The sequence below is a fragment of the Lissotriton vulgaris genome, chromosome 12 (assembly GCF_964263255.1).
Source record: "Lissotriton vulgaris chromosome 12, aLisVul1.2, whole genome shotgun sequence".
NCBI classification, from domain to species: Eukaryota; Metazoa; Chordata; class Amphibia; order Caudata; family Salamandridae; genus Lissotriton; species Lissotriton vulgaris.
Window position 1 is genome coordinate 36,552,778 of NC_141700.1, and position 23,847 is coordinate 36,576,624.

The 23,847-nt window shown below is 46.7% G+C and overlaps 1 protein-coding gene across 7 annotated transcripts in view; it reads right to left on the minus strand.

The window, feature by feature from the left end:
- The window catches only part of CHERP (calcium homeostasis endoplasmic reticulum protein), a 138,802-nt gene extending 137,305 nt beyond the window's left edge, over positions 1 to 1,497 (minus strand). For all 7 annotated transcript variants that reach the window (XM_086946929.1, XM_086946930.1, XM_086946928.1 and 4 more), the window contains exon 1: positions 1,357 to 1,497. In XM_086946929.1, coding sequence (XP_086803055.1) covers positions 1,357 to 1,381 — 25 coding nt within the window. In that variant the 5' untranslated portion in view covers positions 1,382 to 1,497. The remainder of the gene's footprint in view (positions 1 to 1,356) is intronic.
- Positions 1,498 to 23,847: the final 22,350 nt, after the last annotated feature.

Genomic DNA, 23,847 nt, shown 5'->3' on the forward strand with positions numbered 1-23,847 from the left:
TTGTCTGTTGTAGGCATCTTTTATGAAACTGGGGGTCTGCACAACACCTTGCAGTGGAGAGGTTGCTGGGGTGAAGTACATAAAGGGTTGTGGTTGATTATTTGGGAACATTCGTCACAGATACATTCTGAGTTTAAGCACGTATTTACTGTACCCCTCTACTTGAGAGGTAATCCTTCAAGTCCAGGCCGAGAGGTGATGTGCAGAAAGACTGATCTAACTTGTGGTAAGGGGAAAAGTGCTGCAGGGGCACGGTCAAGAAAATCTGTACTAATGTAAACAATGAGAGAAACACCGAAAGCCACAGCGGGTAACGGTTACAGGGGTGTTTGCGGAGAACCAACAATGGATTATGTATAGTGGGCCAACAAAGAAATACAGGCTGCGAGAGATGTACAAAGTGCTCCAGTCTGAGATCAGGGAGGGTTGACGAAGAGGTTAGGATAAGAACAATTTTGCGGTTGGGTGGGAGATTCATAACGGGAGAGGGTGGCAGAATAGCCCAGGCTGGAGTGGTTCGCAAATAGGTTCTAACTGGGCTGATCTACAGAAAGCTGCAGGTTGAGTGCCAACAGAAGAATCGGAGCCAATATCCGCAGACACCGGGGGTTGCACTTTCCAAAGATGATAAAACGTATAAATATCGAAAAGCCATGACAAGCCTGCCTATTGAGAGCACAAGTCTCAGACCAAGGGGGCCCGGGTGGGAAAGAGGATTCCCACTGGAGTATCCCTTGCAAACCAGACAGACAATGACAGTGCACAAGGCAGTGAAGACCGACTGTTTTATGTGGGGACTTTGCAGATATGGTGAAAGGGTATCTTGCAAAGGGGAGACTGTTATGTACCAAATCCTAGGAAGAGGAATGTAGTGGGTTTAGACTCTGCCCAGGCCCAGAGAACTGAGAGAAGTGGTGGGATGTCTTTGTAGGTAAGAGACTTTATGCACCGATCCGAAGATGGACAAAGGGGCTCCTTGCTGACAAGGCAAACAAATATTATTATGCATACACATCAAGGTAGATGTGGTGACACGTCTGACTGCAGGGGGACACAGTCAGATATGTGCGGGTGCCAAGGCAGGGAGATAAAAATACTTTTGTGCAGAGCTCCACCATCAGGTCGGTGAGGCGGGGGGAGCTCTGTCTATCCCTGGACAAGGAGACCAAAGCCAGTCTGGCCAGAAGGACGGCCATGTACAGATAGATGCCAATGAGGCCCAGACACGTTGGGGGTGTGCCTGCTGACAGCTCCGGGGCAGCCTAGGGCTCTGTCCAGGTTCGAGGTGTTTCTTGCAGGCCTATCCGCTCTCCCTACACAAAGCCCGGGCCGTGAAAAGCCTCTGAACTCGCTCACCTTCGGGCGCTATTGGTCCCTCCATGGCCCCCTTGCTTCAGGCCAATCCAGGGCCACAGAACAACACCTCCACCGTTCACGGTTGGCTTCGCGCACACACCGGAAGTGTCGCGCAGCCGCCAGGCCGCCGCTTTGCGACAGTCCTGCCGTAAAGCAGCGAGGAAGGAAACTGGGTATTAAGGAGAGCTCCGTCGGCACAAACGAAGGACTAAGTTGGCTATTCAGCCTGTATACTACCCCCAACCGTGTACTTCACCGCGGCCATCTCCGGCTCAGGCAACGCATCCTTACTCTCCCCTGGCAGTATACTTGGCCTGATTGTGCCTGACCCTATGATGTCCGGCACACAGCAGTGTGCGCCATGTTCTGTCAATAAAGTGGCGGCCATCTTTAAAAGTTGCGCTTCACCTGCAGGGTAAGTGCCACGACAAGGTCCTGTGGTCCGTTTATTGGTGAGCGTTAAAAGCACTTCACTATTGCAGCCAGCGATGCACATGTTCGTGTGTAATTCCATTTCAGGAAGCGGAGGCGAGGATTATGCATAGGGCTCCCAGTTTTATAGTATTTATTTTTTGGCCATTTCCGTCTGTATTTATCCATATTTATTTTTTGGGCATTTTTTCTGTATTTATCCACATTTATTTTTGCCACACGCAAAAGACGCTGCTACAGCTAGTATTTTTCCGCATTTTTTTAAATTGACAATGCACACCTGCGTCTGGTTGTTAATGGTCAACACAATACATTCATCTGAAAACGTTGCCATTGTAGTACAGGCACATGTGCATTTCAAGAGACTTTGCAGACACTGAGGCTTTTTCTGGTTTGTTAATGAAATGAAGACCACTGAAAACCCGTTCAATATTTGCTGATGACACTGGAATAGCCAAGAGATTCAAAGAAAGATTACACAGTGTTGGCCATTGTTGCTGCTCAGAACGCCAGTATGTCATTGCACTGATGTCTTTTTGTGGGATAGGGTGCGTTACATATTTCTTGAATTGAAACACAAATTAAAATACAACGTTCTAGTTCCAAGATGTAATTGGCTTCTAATAGAATTTACTCCATAGTAGTTCTCGAGAGGTACACATAATGTAAATAGGTCAGTGGGTTACTGCTTTTGTCATAGAGATCCTATTGTTACTTGCAGTTGATAAGTAAAAATATTAACATAGAACAGTGAGCTATTAACCCCTTGCATGCTTGTGACGGAACCGTTCCGTCACAAGCCTCGGGTGAGCTGTGCTTGTGATGGAACGGTTCCGTCACGGCCCGCTCGGCGCGCCTGCACGGTGCTGATTTCGCGCCTGCGCTGCGCGTTCCATTGAGCGGGCATGTTCGTGACGGAACCGTTCCGTCACAAGCACAGCTCACCCGCGAGCCGTGACGGAGCGGTTCCGTCACAAGCACGTGACCGCCGAGCGGCCGCCCTACCCCCTTAGCGCTGCGGCGGAATAGCCGCCGCAGTGAAGGGGTTAACTATCATGTAAGAGCTGCATGCAAATTGCAAGATGTAAGTTAGAGCGTTCTGGTTTTTCTCCCAGTCTTTGATTCTCCTAATACTGTAAAAAAGGGTTCATTTGGGTAGAAATCAATTCTGATTATTAAAGAGACTCCCCAACCATGGTAGTACGTTTTAAATTCTGAGTTTGTTTCTCCAGACCAATCCCTATTAAACTATGCTGCCTACTAATATGGTTGTCATGTGACTCCTACACCTTGTGGTGCTTTGTTGCAAACTAGGATATTTTGCCTTTCATGTTTAAACAACTCTTGTGAATTGCTGATGACAGAAACTCCATGGCTGGGAGACAAATGTCAATAACTCATATTAGCCTGGAAAATATTTCATTCTGGGTGCTTTGTCTTTTTTTACTCTGTGGTGCAGGCAATACTGGCTTCCCCAACTCACTGTTTGTCTGCCCGAATCTAAGCACAAAGCATTTTGTGGGTTATTCTGTTCGATTTCGCTCAAAAGACAGGGGAGACGCAGAGTGATTGTCAGATTATGAGAACTCGCTGATTAATGCACATTTTGAGGAACTTACAGAAAAAAGGCCTTATATACTAACCCTATGCATGTGCCCACAGAAGCACCCACAATATCTCATAGGGGAGGAACTGAAATATTTTGCAAGCAGGCGGCCTAAGTAACATAACGTCTATTTGTGAAGTGGGCAAACCCAGATTTAAACCTGTAACCACGAGAACAAAATGCCCCTACAGTGAGCATTTACAGTTTGTAATCTCTACTGATTTACAACTTAGTACTCGCACTACAGTCAAGTATAAAATATAGCTTTAGCATAGGCTTGGAGAACAATTGAGGGAAGGGACGTCACGTAATGCTTAATTTTGTTTAATGTCAGTTTGGCATACATTAGTCCACCAAGCCACCAGACCTAACAAGTACGATTGAAAAAGCACCCCCCCTATTCAAATTTAGATGCACATTCCAAGCACTGTTAAAGTGCGTGAAAAATAGGGCCGCATGAGGGCCCAGAATGAGTTAATGATGGTAGGAAGTTAGAAAGACAGTAGCTGTAAGGGTTCAGTGTGGTGCTCTGATAGGATTTCGCCTCTCTCCGTACACTCGGGTTTAGTTCTTCTTTTTCTCAGCTCCAGCCTTTTTCTCAGTTCTCTTTTCTAGTGCTGTTCTTGTCCGCTATGCACCATTCTTGTGCTACCTCCTTGCTGTGTCCCTCTTGCTCTCTCTCTGTTTTGCAGTCCCTCTTGTTATCTCTGTTAACTTCCTCGCTGTAATCTCTACTGATTTACAACTTAGTACTCGCACTACAGTCAAGTATAAAATATAGCTTTAGCATAGGCTTGGAGAACAATTGAGGGAAGGGACGTCACGTAATGCTTAATTTTGTTTAATGTCAGTTTGACTAGAAATGTATAAATGTAGTTGTGCATTTATCTGAACTACCGAATCGAAGAACACAAATCATTCTCATCCCTGGCTGCAGCAAGAGGACGTTTAAACCTTCAAAAGCAGGTCTCTCTGAGGGGGAAACAAAACATAAAGCTGAATATTATAGGCTGCAATTCTCAGGCACATTTACTTAATACTGGCTTTATTCTCTTCCCAAACCAACTTTATGCCCGATGGTCACCTAGCCACTTCTAGTGGATTGTGGTGAAGCTCGCAGAGTGCAAGGAATGGATGCCTTCACAGTGTGCACAATAAAACTAAAGAAAAGCATGCACACGAAAATATGCGTCAGCTCCATAAATTTAATCGGATTAAAGGCAATGGTTTTGGAAGTGATGTTAAACTATCCATTGCACGCTGCTCCCCGCTAACTCCCAGTTATTCAACAGAGGTGTCATGTTGTGCAAACTGATGCACCCCAGCTGGGCCGGCCTTCAGCATGGACGAGCTGGGGCCGGCCTTCAGCATGGACGAACTGGGCCCAGGCCCCGGGCGCCAATATTCAGATTGGCGCATGGTGCTGTGTGGATTAAGGTCATGCTAACAGCGGCACTTCTGTCGTCTTGCTCCAGCCTTGTCAGTGTCACTAAGAGCTTGTTTCTGTCTCCTTTGCCAGGAAGGGGTTTTAATCCTACACTATCATACTGTGAACAATGGGACAATGTTTTTTACATTGCATTAACCCCTTGCCCTCCCTCACCGTCTCACCCCTGCTGATACACATTAGCAAAACCCTCCTCAGCATAAGGCAGCTAATGAGCTAAGCAATTGGTGCTCTGGGTGTGCTAAAGGAGGTCTGCGGATGTTTGTATTCAGGTTGCAGTCTCTGCTCAGCCAAGGAGTGACCTGTGACCGCCAAAGAGACCCCCTGCTGCCTCTAATGTTGGTGCTATCTTAAAGGCCGGCTCTGAGCCCCTAAGCAGAAGCCCCCCTCCACCCCCCCCGTTTGTTAACCCTCGGGCTAACTAGGCAGCAATCAATCATGGCATGGCGTGACGGCCCTGCCTTTTCCTCCACCCGAAACAGTTTCTATTTAAGTTTGTACATGTAATCAAAAATCGAAGCACTGCAGTGTAAAGACGACAACAACACCCCGCCCCGCCCACATGACGGCGGAGGATACGATCCCCTGCTGCTGCCTTACCTTGCCAGTAGAAACTGCGGCGGGCTGGCACAGAGCTAACTAACATAAGTGGCGGAGCCCTGGAGATGCTGAACGAAAGAGGAGGGCCGGTGCAGGAACAGAAGCTGATGGTGGCAACAGGAAGGCGTGTTAAAGGCTGGTGGTCCGTAGTGCAGGGAAAGAAGAAATACAGTCAGGTGAGCCCCCCAAATAAAGGCCAAAAGTTATGAGGGAAAGGCCGGAGATGTTGGCAAGCCCACACACTGAGGCTTGGATCAGACGAAGATTGCCTCAGGGGATCGGCCGTCCTTGAAAGACCCTGAGCCAATATGTCCACATGAGGGCGCGAAAAGACCCTGATTGGAAGAGATTTAAATGAATTTCAATGTGCAAAGGAAACTGCATGCAGCGGCAGCGCGGCAACATTTGCTAGTGTTTTGCTGTTTCTATATATAAATACAGACAAAGGAAATATAGATTTCCGTCTGTATTTATATGTAAATATCCGTAAAAACAGAAAACGCGAGCCCTAATTATGCATATCCTTTTGTAGTGTATTGCAATTCTTGTTTACTGATGTCATCATAAGAATGTATTGGAGAATGTATTCCTTTGATTAAACTTATCAGTTTAACCTTACTTCGCCTCACCTGGATTTCTTAAGACCTTATCAGTCTTCTACACCTTTCTCCATTTATTAGACAGCAAGTTAAAAGTACAAGAATAAAACACAGCCATGAACTACATAGCCCAAGAGGCTCAGCGGTAGTCATGGTAACCAGTCAACCAATAACAGTCCAGCCAAGTGTATAAAGGTAGACAAACTTCATAGTCCTTCCTCTTTCTCCATTGCTTTCGCGTCAAGTTAAGTCCATGCTTTCCTTAACGTCTTTTCTTAGGCTTGTGGCGTGGCAGTTTATTGTTCTGTATTGACGGCTTGTTTTATTGACTTTATTCATGTTTCGCAGGTTTTTTCTGTTTCTTGGTCGACGTGGTAGGCTTTCTGCCCGAGCGTCTTTGCTGCGCACGTGCGCGGTGTGTGGCGTCGTTTCAGTCAGACGCTTGCGGGTTTCTCCACAGCGCCCTGTGCGCGCCAGTGGCGAACACGCGCAGGAGGCTTTGCGCTTCACTTTCTTTGGTTGTGGCCTCCTCCCCCCTTCACTGACACCGCGTTTTCAGCGGTAGGTCAATGGGCATTGTCCAGGTCTTGCTGTTGTGGTCAGTTGCTTTATAAATTTGGCATTTTTGTAAAAACTGTTAACTTGCCAATTGGGTACCTGTGTTGGGGGGAACCCTTGTAAATTAGTTTGGGTGTTTTTGTTTATGGGTGCCCATTCCTCTGATGAAATGCAGTCTCGTCAGGACCAGGACTATGTATCCCATGCTGAGACCAAGAATCAAACCCCCCTTTGCGCCCCCCGGCAGAGGTTGACAGACTCCTATCTTCGGCAATTGCCCAGGCGCTGGCCCCTCTGCAGGACAGTGTCAATAAACTGTCTGCCCATGTTTTTAAATCTAGCTCTGGTGTACTGGGAGACAGTGGGGCGTGGCCTAGTGGTGTTCACATTGTGCTACCACGTAAGGCCATGAAGCATGACGCGGGGCACCTGGAGGGCTTCAGCAGACTTGCTGAGGTGTTTCATAAGAGTGCGCGCACGCTTAGAAGCGCACCCTACCGGGAGGACGACTCACCCGGATTTATTGGTGGCGAGGCCACCCAGGACCTTGACCCGGAGGAAGGGTTTCCCATAGAGGGAGAAGGTGACAATGACGATTTTTTGGATGATGATGATGAGTCCTCAGAGGACCTGATGGATACTGACAGGTCTTGGTGCCCGAAGTCCAGTGGCTCTGATGTAGGTGACGGTGAACCAGTTCACCCGGAAATGTTTGATCCCAATATCATTTTTTGCCCTCGTTCCACTGAGTGGGTTCCTGATATGATGACTGCGGACTATGTGGGCGCTAAAGTTCGTCAACCCCTTTCCCAGTATGTACGGTCTCGACTGCGCTCTGAATGCCCTCGACCTTCCCTCCCTAATGGCGCTGCAGCGACTCCTGAAATTGACCCTAATTATGCATATTCTTTATGAAATATATAAAAGATCCAAAGAAGGGGATTGACAGGTCTTGGAGGGCGTGTCAGGATAAACTCCTGGACGTGGTAGGCCCCCTTACCAAAATAATTAAGCTTGCACAACGCTCTAAAGAGTCTGGCCAGCCTCTTCCAACTGATGACGTAACAGGGTGGGCACAGAGACCCTTGCTCCTTTTGGGTAATGCTAACTGTCCCCTTTCTGCTGAGCGTCGCCGTTCTCTGCTCCATAAGATTGACCCTAAACTAGGGGAGTTGTCCTCGTCGGAGGCAGGTTCGGTAGCTCAGGGTACCCTGTTTGGTGATCCTTTTGTGAAAGAGCTAGGCAAATTTGTGGCTACCTTCTCGGCTCTCGATAAGGCGCAAGCCTCAATTAAAAAGATTTTCCTGAAGAAGGTTTTTGCTGGGGCCGGCAGGGGTCGCTCTTCCGGCCGTCAGTTCCAACAAGGCTCCAATAGCGGTCAAGGCAAGAGAAACAATGGATGGAACGACGAGAGACAAGGCTCCTTCTACCCATCTCATGGAGGCAGAGGCCAGGGCAGAGGACACGGAGGAAACCAATCCACCTCCAAAGGATTCAACGATAAGCATTCCTCTCCTCTCCCCGGTGCGTCTGGGGGGCAGGATTGCTCTGTTTTTAGAAGCCTGGTGAGGTCTTACTTCGGATTCTTGGGTTCTAGAGACTGTTCAGGGGTTTCACATAGAATTTTACGGATCCCCCGTTTAACTCACTCGTCCTCGCCCCTTGGTTTTTTCCGCCTCAGATCAGGCGCTCATAGACAGAGGTTCAGGATATGCTTTTAAAAGGCGCCATCATTCCGTCCCTCGTTCGTCCAAGGGGTTTTCTCAGCAACATCTTTCTAGTCGAAAAGAAGGACAAGGGGTTCAGACCTGTTATCAACCTCCGTTCCTTCAACAAGTGACTGGTCTATCGTCATTTCAAGATGGAGGGCATCTATCTTCTCAGGGACCTTTTACTTCAGAACGATTGGCTGGTACGGTTGGATCGCAAAGATGCTTATCTTTCGGTTCAGATCTACCCTCCTCATTGCCGTTTCCTCCAATTTCTGTGGAAGGATCAGGTTTACGAGTTTCGGACTCTTCCCTTTGGGCTTTCCTCAGCACCTTGGTGCTTCACCAAGCTCCTCCATCTGTAGTCGAACATCTCCGCACCAAGGGAATTCGACTGATTATTTACCTGGACGACATCCTCATCATGGATTAGTCCAGGGATCTTCTCCTTCTTCATCTGCAGGTCACGATTTCTCTACTCCAATCTCTGGGGTTCATTATCAATGCCCAGAAGTTGGAACTAGTCCCTCAACAGGACTTGACTTTCCTCACGTTTCTTATCAGAACGAGGGACGCAGCCTTGCATCTCCCTTCTCAGAAGGTTTCCAAAATCAAGAAGGAGATTCGTAAGGTCCTGCGGCGCTACAGGATTTCCCTTCGCCAGTTGGTCAGAATTGTGGTCTTACTGTCCTTGTCGATCCAGGCCATTTTTCCAGGGCCCTCCAAAGACTGAAGGCTTTTCATCTCCGACGGGGTCTCACTTACTCGCAACTGATATCCCTGTCCTCGGAGGCCAAAGCGGAACTCCATTGGTGGCTGGACTACATGGATGCCTGGAACGGCAGAGCAATATTCGGCTCCCGCCCGGATCTAGTGATCGAATCGGATACCAGTCGTCACGGCTGGGGAGCCCATTGCGGTTCCCTTTCGGTGGGGGCAGATGGACGGAGGAGGAGTTACATCTTTACATCAACTGCCTGGCACTCCTAGCGGGTTCCTTTGCTATTCTCTCATTCACTTCGACCAGAGGCTCCTGTTGTGTCCTTCTCCGAATGGACAATACGACTGCTGTTCGGTATATCAACCGTCTGGAGGGCACTCACTACAAAGTCCTGGCGGACCTTGCCAAGGACTTCTGGAATTATTGCCTTCTTCGTCAAATCTCAGTGACGGCGGAGTATCTTCCGGGAGTTCAGAACAGTGTTGCGGACTGGTACTCCAGGTACTTTCGGGATGCCAGCGATTGGAGGCTGGATCCAAATGTTTTTCTACAGATCTCAGATCTCTGGGGCCGTCCTCTAGTGGACCTGTTTGCTTCCAGTTGGAATGCCCATCTTCCACAATTCTTCAGTTTGAAACCGGATCCGGAAGCGGTGGACGCCTTCCTCCAGGATTGGTCGATGTTCCCAGCTTATGCGTTTCCCCCTTTCTTTTCATTCAAAGGGTTGCAGCTCAGGTTCGCAGACAACGGGCCTCTTTGATATTGATCATTCCAATCTGGAAAGCTCAGATTTGGTTCCCATCCCTTCTGGAACTGCCATGGGACAGTCCTCTTCGATTGCCATCTTCCGACCACATTCTGAAGGGTCCCTTAGGTCTTCCTCACCCTCTGGTTCTCCAAGGCCATCTACATCTCATGGCCTGGAGGATTTCAGGGGACGATGGTCTAACGACTCGCTTTCGAGAGAGGCTGAACTCCTCATTCAGCGGGCTTGGGCCCCAGGTACTACCAAGCGATACCGATCAGCTTGGAACCGCTGGGTTCGTTGGTGTGTGGCGAAACACCTGGATCCTGTGGGCTCCCCGGTCACAGACGTAGTTAATTTTCTGGCAGATCTTTTCAACAAAAATTTGGCATACTGCACAATTAATTATTTCAGATCAGCTATTTCTGCGGGTCACTCCCTTGTGGATGGGTCTACGGTTGGTGAACACCCTTGGGTTTGTAAGCTGTTAAAAGGAATTCATCTCTCCCGTCCCCCTGAACCCCGTTATTCGGGTCTTTGGGACGTGAATATTGTTCTGTGTCATATTTCTGCCTGGCAGACAATGATTACCTATCACGTAAGGAAATTTCCGCTAAGTTGGCTATGCTACTTTGCCTCATCTCTTGTAAGAGGGCCTCAGATGTGCGGGCCCTAGACATCTCTGCCAGAGTTTTTACACCTGAAGGGGTTACCTTTACGGTTTCCAGGAGGACAAAATGTAATGCCAGGTCAGTATCTTACCCTGCTTTTCCAGATTCACCTAAATTGTGTGTTGTGCAATGCCTCAAGGCTCATGAGAACATGACTCTGGAGGTTCGCCCTCCTGGTGAAAGACAACTACTGATTGTCATCAAGAAACCCTTTCGAGCGGTTTCTTCTCCCAACATTGCTCGAAGGGTAAAATGGATTATGTCTGAGGCTGGTATTGATATCAGAAACTTTGGAGCTCACTCCACTAGAGGGGCTATGGATTCCAAGGCTGTCCATGTTGGAGGCAGGTTGGAAGACATTATGAATGCGGCTGATTGGTCTTCTGATTCCACTTTAAAAAAGTATTATTTCAAGCCAATCCACGATGCCGCTTCTCTCGTTGGGAGTAAGCTTTGAACTTGCATAATCCTCGCCTCCGCTTCCTGACATAGAATGAGAAATGTCCTAGTTAGCACAAAGGAAAGTTTCAATTCTATTAAGGACGCGTAGGCGAGGATTATCCCTCCCTGGCTTAATCTAGCCTCCCTCCCTTGGGTTTTTCTATGTATTTGGGCCTGTCTCTTCGTATCAGAGAAGTATTGCTTTTTTGTTATCATCTGATGTTTTCATCATGGTTGAATTCTCTTATGGTCTTATATGACTTACTCCTTGTTTCTTGCTGTTTTGTCGTGGTTTACGCATTGCCATGTTTGACTTGTTCTTTCCAAATTATTCTGGACTAGATATTATTACGTTCTCTCTTACCCTAGGTTCCGATCAGAAAACGGAATAGAGGATAGAGACCTTCACTTCCAGCAGCAGCAGAGAAAGAGGAAGGACTACGACGTTGGACTACCTTTATACACTTGCCTGGACTGTTATTGGTTGACTGGATACCATGACTACCGCTGAGCCTCTTGGGCTATGTAGTTCATGGCTGTGTTTTTTTCTTGTACTTTTAACTTGCTGTCTAATAAATGGAGAAAGGATATGCATAATCCTCGCCTCCGCGTCCTTAATAGAATTGAAACTTTCCTTTTGTGCTGACTAGGAAATTTCTCATTTGGTGTTTCACTCATTTCCCCCCCCTTTGTATTCTATGTCAGGACTGGAGGTGAGGATTATGCATAGCTGCAGCACCACTCACCTGGTCGCCCTCCCGAATCCCACAAACTTCACGTTTATGGAAGAATTGAGGGTACAGTGTATTAGGCATTTATTAACTGACAAGCAAACCTTTTAACCACCATTTCTTTCTTTAATGAGCCAGTGCCCAACTTCCCATAGCCACAAACATTGTGCCTACCGGCCGGCCATCCGGCCAGCCCTAGGTGACCTATCACCTGGGATGTAACCATTTCCTCCTATTCTATGTCAGGAGACGGAGGCTTTGGGTTATGCTTCTCTTGTCTTTACTACGTAAAGCACAGTTGGCAATAATGTTTCTGTGGTGTTTTAAATAGCGCAAACTAGACCCGAAGTTATCAGAGCGCTTTACATGAGCACAAGTTACGTTACTGGTGACCACATTCATTTTTGTTAGGCATGTACGGGGAGATTAAGTGATTTGTACAGAATGTTAAGCGTCCCTGCCGAGACTCGAACCCAGTTCTCCAACTCAGAGGTCGACCGTCCTAGCCATTTGGACACTTTCTCTCCACATTTCCCATAAGCCCCAGTAGTCCTGTGTCCACCAATCACAGGGGCAAGGAACATATATATGAACCAATGTAACTATCTCACTTCCTCTTTCTTTGCTGCTGCAGTGGCCACAGTGAAGTCATTTTGCTCTTTATTACAATGATGGATTAAACACTAGTTTTGAACAATTGTACGCGCGGTCTGGGCTGCACGCGATACACAGGCGCTTTGCGACCCGCTACATGGTTGCCGTGGAGCAGGAGAGGGGCACGTGCTACATGATCCCTGTCCTCTTCAATTGCCAGGCAGTACGCATGCACAGTGAGACTGAAATAGTTTTTTTTTCCCAATCAGCTCACGGTGCGGCCGCATAAGCGAGGCACAGTACCACAATTGTCTCTCCCAGTGGAACCTCCTCAGAACCTGTAAGTATCAGGAATTTGATTAAAAAGATGGCTTATCAAGAAAATATTGGGGAAGACTATCTGGAATACTCAGAAGTCCCCTATGAGCAAGACATGGAGGAGAGACCTGTGGAGGCACTTGATAACCAAGTGCAATGCTCGGTGAATTGAGCATTGATCAAAGCCTTACAACCCTTTACGCAACCACTCCAACCCTATGGCCCGCGTGAGTTATTGGGCATGGCAGGGGGCACGTCTCATCGTGATTTGGCTCGGCATGAGGCAGGCTTTGCCCGCAGTACTTCCAAGGGGTCCTCTGCGGAAGTCCTTTCCCAGCTGGCCTACTAGACCATGAATATGGAAGTACCAAAGACTCTGGATCCTATGGTTTTCATAGGAGCTCCACTGCTATGGCGGATCCCTCCATGTCCTCGTCAGAATCTTCCTCAGGACACAAGGAACTTCCTGGACGATAAGGGCATGCCACCAAACATAAACAAACGGTGAGCCATACACAACCGGATTTGCCGCCCAATAAGAACCTTCTATTCGATCTAAAGCAGATTATTCATCCCAGATCCACAGAATGGGTTCTATGTATGGAGGTGGAGCACTACATCCAGGCTAACTTGAGGCAAGGCTTTGAGAAGGAGTTGCGCAACATGATACGCTCAGAATGTCCTCGACCTCCCCTCCTAGGGAAAGTGGCGGACACACCAGAACTTGATCCGAATAGGTCCATTTTCTTTAAAAAAGTTAACCAAGGACCAGACAGAGCATGGAAACGGTTTTAAGATAAAGTACTAGATATCTCTGGCACCATCACAAACATTCTGGACTTGGCAGTCCAGGTCACAGACAACGAGGTCCAACTGGATCAGTGGGAGATACTAGAGTGGGCCCAGAGGGCCTTGTGCCTCCTAGGAAACGCCAATTGCGCTTTATTAACGGAACATCACAAATCAGTATTGATACACATAGACCCTCAGTTGGCAGACCTGGTCTCTAAGGAATCTGGTATATTAGCCAACAGCCTACTATTTGGCGATAAGTTAGTCAAAGAACTAGAAAAATATGTATCGACGTTCACGGCCTTAGACAAGGCACAGACATCACTAAACAAGCATAGGCATAGCCATTAGGTCTCGCCTTTGAGACCGTATAAAGTGTTTAGCCATTCAGCACATTAAGGACAGTTTGTGGTAAATCGATGGCACCAAGAACAAGTACGTTCTGGAACCTCAAAATACATGGTTCGGCTAAGTGGAGTTCAACTGTAACAGGCTCTCAAGAAATAATTTGATCATATTTTGTTCTTGCGACTGTCACCCTTGTATGCACAAAAAATGACAAAAGCAAGAAAAAAGACGAAGCCCCGCATTTTGAAGATTTACTAGCGCCAGAGTTCAATTTCTACTTTCTAACGCTGCATATACATTTTTGTGCAACTCAATAATGGATTTGTCATGTGCTTCCAGTATCCCGTGAGGGGTCATGTGTGGTCACTCGGGTGCTGCCTTTATGTCGGCAGGGAAAGTGACTGGGAAAAGTCAGGGATATTAAGGTTACTGACCAAGTATAGAGAGAAAGCCTTGAGCTCCTCATACATGCGCTGTTACTCATTCTTGTACTCAAGCATCCATTTATTCATACATCTATTGACTCCATCCACTCAATGATCCTTGCACTTATGCATCTATTCTCTCCACTTACTGACACTTGCATTTAGCCACTCTACCACTGATGAAAAATAATCAAAGCTTATGCAAGATAAATTCAAGGAAGGAGCATGGATAACAGGAAACATATTGCTGTCTCCTAGTAGATCAATGGCGTACTTTGCACCTACGATTGTACCATTGCAAGATGAAAACGTGCCTCACTCAGCCCCTGCTGGAGCACTCTGAACTGCTGAGCTCTTACCCCGGAATATGCAGCAGACTTTCCGAAGAACTGAGTGCGCCTCAGCATGTCCATGTGAAAAGGGCTGTCCGCGCTGCTGGCCCTCCCACGCCCGTACCAAGCAGCTGTCTGGGGTAGCGATCCGTGGAATTGCTAAAAACACTAAAATAAAGTTTACAAAATGAGAGCAAAGGGGAGCTGCATTGTCCATGTTTGCATATGCTTTCGGGCTAAATGTAATACTTGCCTGTATTCAGACATTCATTCGCCTGCACATGTAATAATTTTAGCGCATGCCCTATTCAATCTTGTTTAAGGCACACTTTCAGAGCAAAATACAACACACCTCAGATTAAAAAGTGACCGCAAAACAAACGGAAAGGGCGCATGAATGCTTTATGAAGCACAAAATATATTTAAATGTAACCTCTAGAGCATGGGTACTCACAAACTTTCTCTCGGGGGCCAAATTTACAGTTTGGTTTGTGTCAGAGAGCCGCACAAGTGGGGTTGGGGTCAGTGGAAGAGGGGGCCCGGGCTAGAGCAACAACAACAAAAACTGACCATGAGGTTGATCACTGGTCCCTGTAGCGGACGCCTTCGTCCACTGAGCCACCAGACCCGGCATACACACATCTCTCTCTCTCTCTCTCTCTCTCTCTCTCTCTCCCTCACTCTATCTCCCTCACTGTTTCCCTCACTCTGTCTCCCTTTCCTTCCCTCACTCTGTCTCCCTTTCCCTGTCTCCCTTTCCCTCCCTCACTCTCCCTCCATCTCCCTCGGTCTCCCTTTCCCTCCCTCACTCTCCCTTTCCCTCCCTCTCTCTCCCTTTCCTTCCCTCCCCCTCTGTCTCCCTTTCCCTCCCTCTATCTCCCTTTCCCTCCCTCACTCTCCCTCTGTCTCCCTTTCCTTCCCTCCCCCTCTGTCTCCCTCCCCCTCCCTTTCCCTCCCTCTGTCTCCCTTTCCCTCCCTCTATCTCCCTTTCCCTCCCTCACTCCCCGTCTGTCTCCCTTTCCTTCCCTCACCCTCTGTCTCCATCCCTTTCCCTCCCTCTGTCTCCCTTTCCCTCCCTCTATCTCCCTTTCCCTCCCTCACTCTCCCGCTGTCACCCTCTGCCTCCCTTTCCCTCCCTCTCCCTACCTTTCCCTCCCTCACTCTCCCTCTGTCTCCCTTTCCCTCCCTCACTATCCCTCTGTCTCCCTTTCCCTCCCTCACTCTGCCTCCCTTTGCCTCCCTTTCCATCCCTGCCCCTCTCTCTGTCTCCCTTTACATCCCTCCCTCTCCCGCTGTCACCCTCTGCCTCCCTTTCCCTCCCTCTCCCTACCTTTCCCTCCCTCACTCTCCCTCTGTCTCCCTTTCCCTCCCTCTGTCTCCCTTTCCCTCCCTCACTCTCCCGCTGTCACCCTCTGCCTCACTTTCCCTCCCTCTCCCTACCTTTCCCTCCCTCACTCTCCCTCTGTCTCCCTTTCCCTCCCTCACTATCCCTCTGTCTCCTTTTCCCTCCCTCACTCTGCCTCCCTTTCCATCCCTCCCCCTCCCTTTGCCTCCCTTTCCATCCCTCCCCTCCCTCTGTCTCCCTTTACATCCCTCCCCCTCCCTCACTCTCCCTGTCTCCCTTTCCCTCCCTCTCCTTCTGTCTCGGTCTCCCTTTCCCTCCCTCACTCTCCCTCTGTCTCCCTTTTCCTCCCTCTGCCTCCCTTTCCCTCCCTCCCTCTACCTCGGTCTCCCGCCCCCTCTCTCTCCCTTTCCCTCCCTCCCTCACTCTCCCTCCCTCTCCCTCTGTCTCCCTTTCCCTCCCTCCCTCACTCGGTCTCTGTCTCCCTTTCCCTCCCTCTGTCTCCTTTTCCCTCCCTCACTCTCCCGCTGTCACCCTCTGCCTCACTTTCCCTCCCTCTCCCTACCTTTCCCTCCCTCACTCTCCCTCTGTCTCCCTTTCCCTCCCTCACTATCCCTCTGTCTCCTTTTCCCTCCCTCACTCTGCCTCCCTTTCCATCCCTCCCCCTCCCTTTGCCTCCCTTTCCATCCCTCCCCTCCCTCTGTCTCCCTTTACATCCCTCCCCCTCCCTCACTCTCCCTTTCCCTCCCTCTCCCTCTGTCTCTGTCTCCCTTTCCCTCCCTCACTCTCCCTCTGTCTCCCTTTTCCTCCCTCTGCCTCCATTTCCCTCCCTCCCTCCCTCTACCTCGGTCTCCTGCCCCCTCTCTCTCCCTTTCCCTCCCTCCCTCACTCTCCCTCCCTCTCCCTCTGTCTCCCTTTCCCTCCCTCACTCGGTCTCTGTCTCCCTTTCCCTCCCTCACCCTGCCTATATGTGCCCGGGCTGAGGCAGCTTGCGGGAACACACACACAGAGCACTTCACAGGTCTTTAAAAGACCATTTGCATGCTAATGAGGCGCTGTTGTATTTCACCTTTTAGCGCCGCAGCTCCACTCGGACTATGGCTGGCCCCCACAGAGCAGCAGAGTCTTCGAGTCACACTGGTAAATGTTTGCAAGGTTTGCGGGCCACCAGAGAAGGCTTGCCGGCGGCTCGCGGGCCGTACTAGGAGTAGAGAAACTCAGATGCTCTTCCTAATGACTTCCCAAACACCCCCCAAAACAAGCGCAACCACGTGGCGGCAAAATTGAAAGCGAGGAATGCAGCTGTAGCGGGAGAGCAGGCAAATGCAAACAGCTCTTTTCAAGCACTCATGCTTGTGCTGGCATCCACCTTGCGGGAGCGAGCAGCGGCGCGTGTGCCATCTGTTTTCAATTCGCACGCGCGCCGCTGCTCACTCCCGCAAGGTGGATACAAGCACAAGTGCTTGAAAAGAGCTGACTGATTCCTAAAGGTCACTCCTAGAGCAGTGCTGCGCATTACACTCTAAACGAGACCTAAAAAGGCCTTCAATAGGGGCCTTTTTGTCAGGGCCAGAGGCTAATGAGGCCGAGTGCCAGGACCCCTTAAAGGCAAACAAACTTTTACCCGACACAAAACCAGGGTGGAAGAGGTCGTTGTCGTAGAGGAGGCTACAGAGGCGGAGACAACAGCGCTCATGCCGCTTACTCAGGTGAGCCTTCTTCCTCACTCAAATGTCAAAGTAGGAGGGCAAATTCAATTGTTTTTGCACAATTGGGCAATGATATCTTAAGACCCTTGGGTGTTACAAACAGTTCAGGGGTTTCGTATGGAGTTTTATGCAACCTCACTCCAGAACATCCAACCTTTTCCTCTTAATTTTTCCCTTGCAGAGATGTCTTTCATAGACAAATATTCAGTCACTAATGACAATAGGGACAGTGACCCAAACAACCCCACATCCCAAGGGATTCACCAGTACAATATTTGTAGTCCCCAAAAAAGATCAGGGTAATCGGCTGATACACAATTTAAAGGAGTTCAATTCTTGGGTCATGTATCGCCACTTCAAAATAGAGGGCATACACCTGTTGCGAGACTTACTCCAAGAAGGTAATTGGCTGGTTCAGTTAGATTTAAAAGATGCATACCTAACGAAGAATTCTGTAGTTCCAATGGCGCCATCGATGGTACAAGTTCACCGCCATGCCATTCAGCCTTTCCTCAGCCCCTTGATGTTTCATTAAGCTTCTTTGACCACTAGTTCAGTAGCTAAGGCAGCAAGGGGTTTCTTTGAATGTGATATTCTCGTGATGGCTCAAGACAAAAATACATAACTGCTGCACCTTACTTGGACAGGTTGGCTACTGCGGGGCCTGGGTTTTGTTCTAAACAGAGAAAAGTCTATCATGATCCCATCTAAGATATTAGATTTTCTGGGCTTCCATGTGGGCTCTGACAGAGATCAACTCCTATTACCATTATGCAAGAGATTATCGATCAAGTAGGAGTTGAGGAGAGTGCTTGCCTCTCCGACTATATCCTTGAGGACCCTTGCTTGCCTTGTGGGCCTACTAGAATCCTCCATTCTGGCAATTTTTCCGGGCCCCTTACATTATCAGGCCCTTCAACACTTAAAAATCCTACACCTTCACAAGAGCTTGTCTTATTCATAACCGATTTTGTTGACGGGAGAGGTCGACTGAGATGAATTGGTGGCTGGAGCACATGGACGCCTTGGACGGCAGAGCCATTTTTGCTTCTGTACCGGAAGTTGTGATAGAATCGGATGCCGGCCGGTGGGGCTGGGGAGCTTGTTTTAGTAAGTTCAGTCAAACCATTCATCTTCACTGGTTCAGCACTTCGCTCTGCTTGCAAACGAAAGCGGCACATCAGTGGATTCCATATCCACTAAGGAATATAATGCTGGTAATATAAGAAACTTTGACCGAACTTACTAAAAGCTATCACGCAACCCACTCACAACAACCGTACTACATGTCCCAAGGTACTGTGCAGCAACACGTGATGGGAGGAGTTGAAGCAGGGACATATGGGTAATTAAAATACCGGCAAAAATCGCTGAGAGTATCAGTGAGGCTCTAAGGCTGTCCATGAAGAAGGGACTTGTTTGTCCTGAAATGCGTTGGCTAACATAATAAAAGAATTGGAAGTTACCTGATGTGCTGATGTTTATACTGGAGGGTGCAGAGTGAAGTCGTGCGCTTTTCTCAATGCTGAAGGGCTTTTGTTCATCGATAAACTTGCACGGCTGGTCCTTGCCGTGGAGAAGAGGCTTCATCTCGCAACTATAGAGAGGCTGGGGGAAGAACTTATCTTCACTGGATCAGCACTTCGCTCTGCTTGCAAACGAAAGCGGCACGTCAGTGGAATCCATATCCACTAAGGAATATAATGCTGGTAATATAAGGAACTTTGACTGAACTTACTAAAAGCTATCACGCAACCCACTCACAACGACAGTACTACATGTCCCAAGATACTGTGCAGCAACACGTGATGGGAGGAGTTGCAGCAGGGACATATACAGGTAATTAAAAAAACGGCAAAAATCGCTGAGAGTATAAGTGAGGCTCCAAGGCTGCCCATGAAGAAGGGACTCATTTGTCCTGAAACACGTTGGCAAATATAATAAAAGAATTGGAAGTTACCTGATGTGCTGATGTTTATACCGGAGGGTGCAGAGTGAAGTTGTGTGCTTTTCTCAATGCTGAAGGGCTTTTGTTCATCGATATATATATATCTCTACCATATGGCTCTCTCCTTTCCCGTGTGGGCGCTACTAAATGTGGTCGCGTCGCTCCTGCAGTTGAGCCCAACTGCTATATATCACAACAAGATTCCCCACCTCGAGGGAAACAATGGAGTCGCAATTCAAACAGAGTCCAGCAAGACACTACAGTTTGGTTTCTTCAAGTGGTTTATTCATCCATGGGGTCAAAACAAAATAACCAACGCGTTTCGACAGCGTCCGCTGTCTTGATCACGGTCAGTTTGTGTGGGTGTGCTCACATGTTTTCAAACATTTCCTGAAATCTAAGTCTCGCCCCTTAATGGGTGTGTTTAAACAGTTGTCACTGCTGTTTTACAGGTTGGCATTATGGGACTTGTAGTTGGTTTCAAACATTTCAAAAATAATAATTGAAGCGATTTTTTTGTGTATGCAAATCCAGTTCCCATAATCCCGTGATATATGTTTTGACAGGAATAATTAAGTTTATATACCATAATTGAATCAACAAATACCGCCCTCCAGTGGGCCAATTTATATTGAGGTATATTATACATGTGAGTATGATGTATCCAAAGGTGGGGAAAGGTGAAGTGAGTGGAGATAAATTGCTAGAAAATTATAATGATAAAATAGATACAAAATAAGCGAGATAAGAAGTAGAGACACAGTATTTACATTTTAGTTGTACATTTGAGTTCCTTAGAGATGTATATATAGTTCTTCCGGTTGGTTAAGGCCCAATGGAGTCATTGTTCTAAAGGCCAGTATGGGTCTGGACTCCTTACGTCGTAAAAGTTTTTCATTATGGCCCCCCCTGTCAGATAGAGCCATAGTTTCCAGTCCCTAAAAACGTGGTTGTTTCCAGTCTCCATCATGATTGGCCTCCATGTGCTTGGCAACAGCGTTGCTCCTGTCCTTGTGAACCGTTGCACGCACATGTTCTAGAATGCGTTTTTTTAACTCGCAAATGGTGCTGCTGATGTATCTCAATTTACATGGGCATTCAATCATGTATATTGTGTATTTGCTGTTGCAAGTTATGCATTCTCTGATTTTCCAAATCTTCTTATTGGGCATTGTTAATTCAGTCGTGGGTTTTGCGATGTCACATACTTTGCAATTATAACATTTGATAAAAACCCCAAGTTTGTAACCATTGTTTCTTTTTAGTAGTCTTTTGGAAGTGGCTGTGGACCAGCTGATCCTGTAGATTTTTTGCCTTTCTGTATGTGATTACCGGATGGTTGCCCATTTTTTGGCCTATTGTAGAATTTTCCAATTCTTTTTCAGTATTTGATTTATTTGTTTGGATTCCAGATTGTGGTCCAGAATTAATCTGATCGGTTCCTCTTCCGTGGTGGTTTTGTCCTGTTTCTTTTTTAGACAGTCAGTTCTTGTTGACTGGTTGGCCCTCTCCCAGCACTTTTGCATGATTTTTTTGTTGTATTTTCTCCTCTGGAAACATTTGATGGAGTTAGTACTCTGATTTTGCCACTCCATTTCTTCGCTACAGATTCTCCTTAAACGGAGGAATTCCCCATAGGGGATTCTTGATATCAATGACTGTTGATGGAAACTGGTTGCTTCAAGAGTCGCGTTGGTTGCTGTACATTTGCAGTGCAGTGTAGTTTCTAGGTGGTTGTTGTTTACATACACTTCTGTGTCCAAGAAAATAGCTCTGGTATGATTTATGGTGTGGGTGAATTTTATACATGATGTACTGTTGTTTAGTATATTGAAATATTTAGAGAATTTTTCTTCTCCTCCGTCCCACACTATAAAAAGATCAATCGATAAACCTTTTCCAGGTAATGATGTGTTTGGTAAAAGTTTGATGTTTTTCATTCCACGCTATTGTTTCCTCCCACCATCCCATGGCTGTACAGGCATAATTTGAACTGAAAGAGAAGCCCATTGCGGCCCCATTTTTTTGCCATTATAGTGAATCACCAAACATGAATATGTTGTTTGTGAGTAGGCTTCTTATCATTTCCATTAACATGTCATTGTGTTTTTGATAATGAATGTTCCGTTCCTTTAGGAAGTATTTACATGCATTTAAACCCATTTCATTGTAAATATTTGTGTATAAAGAGATCACATCCATGGTGATCATGATGAAGTTGGGTTGCCAGGTTAGTTGTTCCAAGGTACCGAGGAAGTCGGTTGTGTCTCTTATATATGATTTCAACAGTTTCACTTGGGGACTCAAATAGAAATCAATGAAGTTTGACCAGGGTTCAAGTAAGGATCCATTAGCTGACACGATGGGTCTCCCTGGTGGTTTGGTGGCGTTCTTATGTAATAAGGAACAAGGAAAAAATGACACGAAGGAGAAACTCAGGTTATGGGAAAAACTGAATAAAAAGGAAATAAACAAATCATGGGAACTAATTTCGCTACAAAAATACCTGGAAGTGGAAAGGGTCCCGCGAGGGCTACGTATTCTCCTAATGCCCAGCCAATTTGATGCAACAAATGATTTACTTCAGGAATGGGGCGAACACACTTTGAACTCCTCTTTGGGGTTGATAAAAATATTGGTAAAACACATTGAAATTGCCCTTGAAAAAATAAAAGATCAACTACGAATATTGGAAAAGGAATTGGAAAGTCTAAAACTTAACCCGGAAATGACTAAATTCAAGGATGAATTAAACAAACAAATTGAAAAACATGAGGAGGAGGTGAGGGTCAGAAAACAAACAAAGTTTGAAAGAGATGCCAATGATTATGCACAAGGACGCATCTTTACATTTGCTCGAAAATACGACCCTTTCAAGCCGCCAAAAACTAATACAGCGAGTTCCTCGTCAAGTATGACGTCCCTGACATCACTGGAATACAGTGAGGATGATTCAACCTTAGATCCACAACAAAAAGTTTTTTTAGGGGATATGCGCCTAGTTCTAACACAAAGGCAGTGGGAACAAAACCATGGGGCGCAAAGAAATACACGTGGCAGGATTGTCATTCACTTGTAACACAAGTAGAATCGACTACCTTGACATTACAGTACACATCGAAAATGATCAAATAAACACCACTCTTTATAGGAAAAGTACGGCGACCAACAGCATCCTACATGCTGAAAGCTTTCATCCAAAATCAGTGATAAGAAACATCCCGTTTGGAGAATTCATAAGCATGAAAAGGAACTGTTCCAAAGAAGAGGAAGCAAATATAGAAATTTCCAAATGTGCATCCAGACTAAAATCAAGAGGATACAAGAGGAGAGAGCTAAACAAAAATATGGAATAGATCAAGAAAAAAACAAGATCGGAAATTTTAATGAAACAACCAAAAGTAAGAATGAACACCCATGAAGCACCTAGATTGATTTAGAACTACAGCAAAGAGGCACAAAGGATCAGAGGATGTGTACAAAAATACTGGCCATTACTACATCAGGACCCTGATCTTAAAAAAATCATAGGAAAAGAACCAAATCTGACTTTTAGAAAAGTACCTTCATTGAAAGATATGCTGGTGAAAAGTCATTTTGAAAGCACGAGTAAAACATCCACCAATTGGCTAGAAGAACAAAAAAGCGGATTTAATAAGTGTGGAAAATGCAAGGCCTGTAAAATTGGGAAGAACAAAAAATCCTTCAGCGATCCGGAAGGACGGCTAATTGAGATAAAAACAAAAATAACTTGCACTACTCAATTTGTTGTGTACGTCATCCAGTGTGACTGCGCTCAGACGTACATAGGAAGCACAATTTGTACCCTGAAAAAGAGAATTCTAGAACATATAAGAGCGGTAAAGAACAGGGACATGACGTATGCTACAGCAAAACATATGCTTGAATGCCAAGGGGGAGATTGGAAGAAAATGTGCTTCTTTGGAATTGACAACATTAGAGAAAATGAAAGACTGGGTGATCGAACATCAAAATTAAGACAACTTGAATCGAAGTACATAATTCGGATGAAAACCAAAATCCCGAGAGGGATGAACCTCGATGAGGAACTCTTTGTACACTTGTAACAAGGACTTTGTAATAGAACTAAAAGCCAAAATCAGAATTGTGATTTAGAGCAAAAACATTTTTTGACGAACTATAATGATAAATGCATCACATAATGAGGTGGGGGGAAGATTTAGCCCAGATAGGATGATAGTCACATGCATAAGGACGTATGAGATATAACTAAGGGTACTATACCTCAAAACACGAGATAATGTATTATCTTACACGATGAAATGTGCAAATAGGCCAGCTGTGCGACTGCACTAGTATAACTTAAACACTGTTTTATAGGTACTATACCTTTAAAGTATGCATACTAAACAAATAATTAGTGCAATCGCTGTGAAAAAAC